The sequence below is a fragment of the Olea europaea genome, chromosome 11 (genome assembly GCF_002742605.1).
Source record: "Olea europaea var. sylvestris chromosome 11, O_europaea_v1, whole genome shotgun sequence".
Taxonomy (NCBI): Eukaryota; Viridiplantae; Streptophyta; class Magnoliopsida; order Lamiales; family Oleaceae; genus Olea; species Olea europaea.
The window spans coordinates 17,644,140-17,647,810 of NC_036247.1; the positions used below are offsets into that span (position 1 = coordinate 17,644,140).

The 3,671-nt window shown below is 34.7% G+C and overlaps 1 protein-coding gene across 1 annotated transcript; it reads right to left on the reverse strand.

The window, feature by feature from the left end:
* Window positions 1–1,026: 1,026 nt before the first annotated feature.
* On the reverse strand, window positions 1,027–3,671 carry LOC111403639 (GDSL esterase/lipase At4g28780-like). The gene is made up of 5 exons (XM_023032216.1): window positions 3,350–3,671; window positions 3,117–3,244; window positions 2,151–2,393; window positions 1,494–1,746; window positions 1,027–1,402 (listed from the first exon to the last, which is right to left on the reverse strand). Exons 1-5 carry the CDS (start codon window positions 3,591–3,593, stop codon window positions 1,170–1,172), a joined length of 1,101 nt encoding a protein of 366 aa, XP_022887984.1. The 5' UTR covers window positions 3,594–3,671; the 3' UTR covers window positions 1,027–1,169.

Consider the following 3,671-nt stretch of genomic DNA (forward strand, 5'->3'; position numbering starts at 1 on the left):
GAAAAAAAATCTAGATTTAACAATTGTCATTACCTATTTATGAAAATTGTATAAGAATAAATTAGGCCTTTGAAGGGATGTGTAGAATAGAACACTGAATTGTGTCACATCTAAATTTGGACTACACTTGAAGGGGATTGTTAAATAGAGTACCTATCAACATTGTATTAGCGTCGACAAATATTCTTCATTTAGGCCACGTCAATATTATCCATACATGAAAATTGTGTTCACATGTTTGGCACTTAATGGAATCTGATACAACTGAGACGTCTTGGGCGTGCATCTTTAAAGCTAAATTTAATTAAATAAATGTAGCCTTTTAATAACTTATCTAAAGATATCTATGGTTCACAATTGAATAAACCTTAGTTTTCGCCAAAAGTTATTATGGATATTGGCACAAAACAATGTCTCCATCATTAGCCTCACATTGTGCAAATTGTCCTATCCTTTTAGTTTTGACATTTGGGCCATAAAATCGATCATTCTTTGAGAATATCACCCGTGCCATGCCATTTCGTCCAATTGCTTTGTTAAATAGCCACGTGCCATCTACTCTTGTCTTTTGGGTAAGGGTATTTTGGTCAAGATACTATTTAACCCTCTTTTCCCGCCTAATCCTAGTAATACTGAAATGTCAATATTATATGTATATATATTATCGGTTGTGTTACATATACATAATGATTTATATACACATAATGTGATGAAATATGATTGGATTAGAACTCCAAAAAAAAAAAAAAATCCCCATTCTCTTTTTGGACACATTTTGTTGATAGTATTTCCTCAATAGCCAAAGAGACTTTCTTATCAAGATTTTCATTAATCAACTTGCTAAAATGAATGGAGAGATTTAGAAATTAATTTGAAAAACCGATGGATTTTACCGATCAAGAATAATAATGTCATTCATTTTATTGTGATATATACAATAATCTAATCCAAATTTCTTTTTAAGAGTAAGATTCAACTGAAATTTCGATAAGAGTTTGACGCCTCACATTACTTTTCACACGATAATATCCAAATCATGCTGGCATAATATTTTATTGCATCATTACGAAACATAGAAAATCAATAAGCCAAGTTCCCAAACTTTTACACTTGGCCCTAGTCAATTACTCTACCTTCCTCCTGATACTAATCCACTGGAATTAATGATATTATGTCATGGAATCCAGTGCCATGATGGTGCTCAAGTTCATTGGGGTCATGTACTCTTCTGAACCAGTGAAGAGCGTCGATACAATAATCTTGTTTGCCTTTTCTGTTGGATGGAATGCATCCCAAAACGCGTATACTTCTCTATCCGGGCATAAATTTGACGTAGGGTTGCAAACTCCTACACCATTGTTCGGTCCTTGTCCACAACATGCCATCTTTGCTGTGATAAATCCTGCTCAATAGAAAATAAACTTAACTAATTTATTAAATATGTTAGATAAGCCATGAAAGAGAGAAAATGAAAGGTTTTTAGGGCAACAAACCGAAGGCTTGAGGATTGTCGATGAAGTTATTCTGCATTTGTACCGCGTTAGCAGCAACAAATATGTCTGATCCAAGCTCTTGATTTAGCCCTTTAAGCATTTGGATAAGAAGGGGGTTGAATATCGCTGCTGCAAGTTGAGGCTCCTCCGCGCATTGGCCATTTGTGCTCCTCGTTGCTAGCTGAGAAGGCACGCAACCTAATGGTCCACTTCCGGTTACAAGAACCCTTCTGGCTCCCAATTCGTGTAGCCTCTGAAATTTAAGAAGTAATATCGTATAGGGACATATCAAATTAACACGTCATATCGACCTATTGCCTCCATTAAAAATTTTGTGTTCTCTACTATTTGGCTTGACTAAGAAAAATATAAGATAATCAGGAGGTAAAATGATGACAAACTTGATTGGTTACACAAATTTTTTTCGGCACATTCATTTATGATAACCTGTATATATGGGTGAAAGAAGCAATCACAAGTGGCCCAAGTCTCTATATTATGAATGTGAATTCAATTAATGGTTTATCCATTTTGATGGTCCTTACATGGCATGTGTTACATATAGGTTTGACTAATTTCCTCACTATAGTGCTTGTAAGAAAAAAAATTTATTTCATACATAGAAAGGTTGCCATAAAATGAAAAAGAGTAAGTTACCATCAAAATTTTCCTGTATTCAACAATTAGATAACGGGAGAAATCTTGGAGATTATACTGAAGTCTTCTAGCAGTAATTGGCGTAAAGAAGTAGTTGTTCACGAAATCATTCCCACCAAGTGTTATTAGAACAAGTGCCTTGTTTACAAGTCTCTGTGCCTGTTCTTCTCCAATGAGCGCGCTCACTCGTTGTTGGTACTCTTGGAAGAATTCCAGTTGCCGATGTATTCTTATTATGTTTATCTGACAAAAATTAATCAGCAAAGATCAAATCCACTTTATTAATAATGTATATTGACTTTCGAAGTGTGTGTCTGTTCAGCTACAGGAATTTCTAAAATAGGAATAAGTTACAAAACAAACGTCCATTCAACTAGAAAAGGGTTAGAAACCCATCATTGTCAACGGTGGAAATGCAAAGTTTTGAAAGATAACGTGCATATGCAAACATCCAGTGATAGGTGTGTTCGATTACAAGCATGCAACTTGCATGAAAAGAAAATAATCCTTAAGCTTATTTGTATGAAAATTGTCAATTAAATGCATTTGATCAACTTAATTTGTAACTTAGAAAATGTTGTACTTTTCCACAAAGTTGGTTTTTGGGAATTGTGAATTATCTAGAAAATAAAATCTTACACCCATAATTGTCGTGACCGATTTTTAGATAATATTTTTCATGAAAAAAATGTCAATCAACGCTTCAAAAGTAGGAATTTAGATGAAAAATGATATTTTCCATGAGAAATAAAGCAAATTAAATACTGATTTCTAATTTTTCCATGTGGCTGTGCTTCGTGCTTATCAAAAAATATATTTGCCACTTCGATTCATTTCAACAAAGACCGGATTCATGGACAAATTTAATAAACAGATGAAGACAGATTTGAAACCATACATGTGTATCAAAATCTTGAATCGTCTCATTTAAAAGCGTTTACATGAAAGTCGAATGGGAAGACTTACGAACTGAATTCCAGTGTCATTAAGAATGCCAATTCCGGCAGAGGCAAAGTTTGCTCCAACCAGTAGTTTTTCCCCAGTTAAATCTGGGCTCAAGTATGGCAATGTAGATTCAGCACCAAGCTTTTGACCTATAAATTTAGATACATTGTCATGTAAACAAGAATTGTGACTAACTAACTATATCTAAAGAAATGTAATGTAATTTGAATGATAACAAAAACTAGGAAGCTCACTGATGAGATCAGGAATGTTGTAACCATTCGAGAACCGGCCGGTGGGACGGTGAGTTGGATAATCAACACCATAAGGAGGAGAATCTGCCCGTGCACTGGTTACCAAGTAGTTGTTATTGCCACTATCAACCAGTGAGTCTCCGAAAACAAAGAAAGCACGCGCACCCTTGACTGGTGGCGCCACCATTGCAATCAACCCTATTAGGGAAATAGCCAAACTTGCAAAATTAAATGAGCTAGACATTGTTACAAGAGACTCTCACACTCTCTATAGATACATTTATCTATTTATCTCTTTGTGGAAGATTTTTTTTGTACTGAA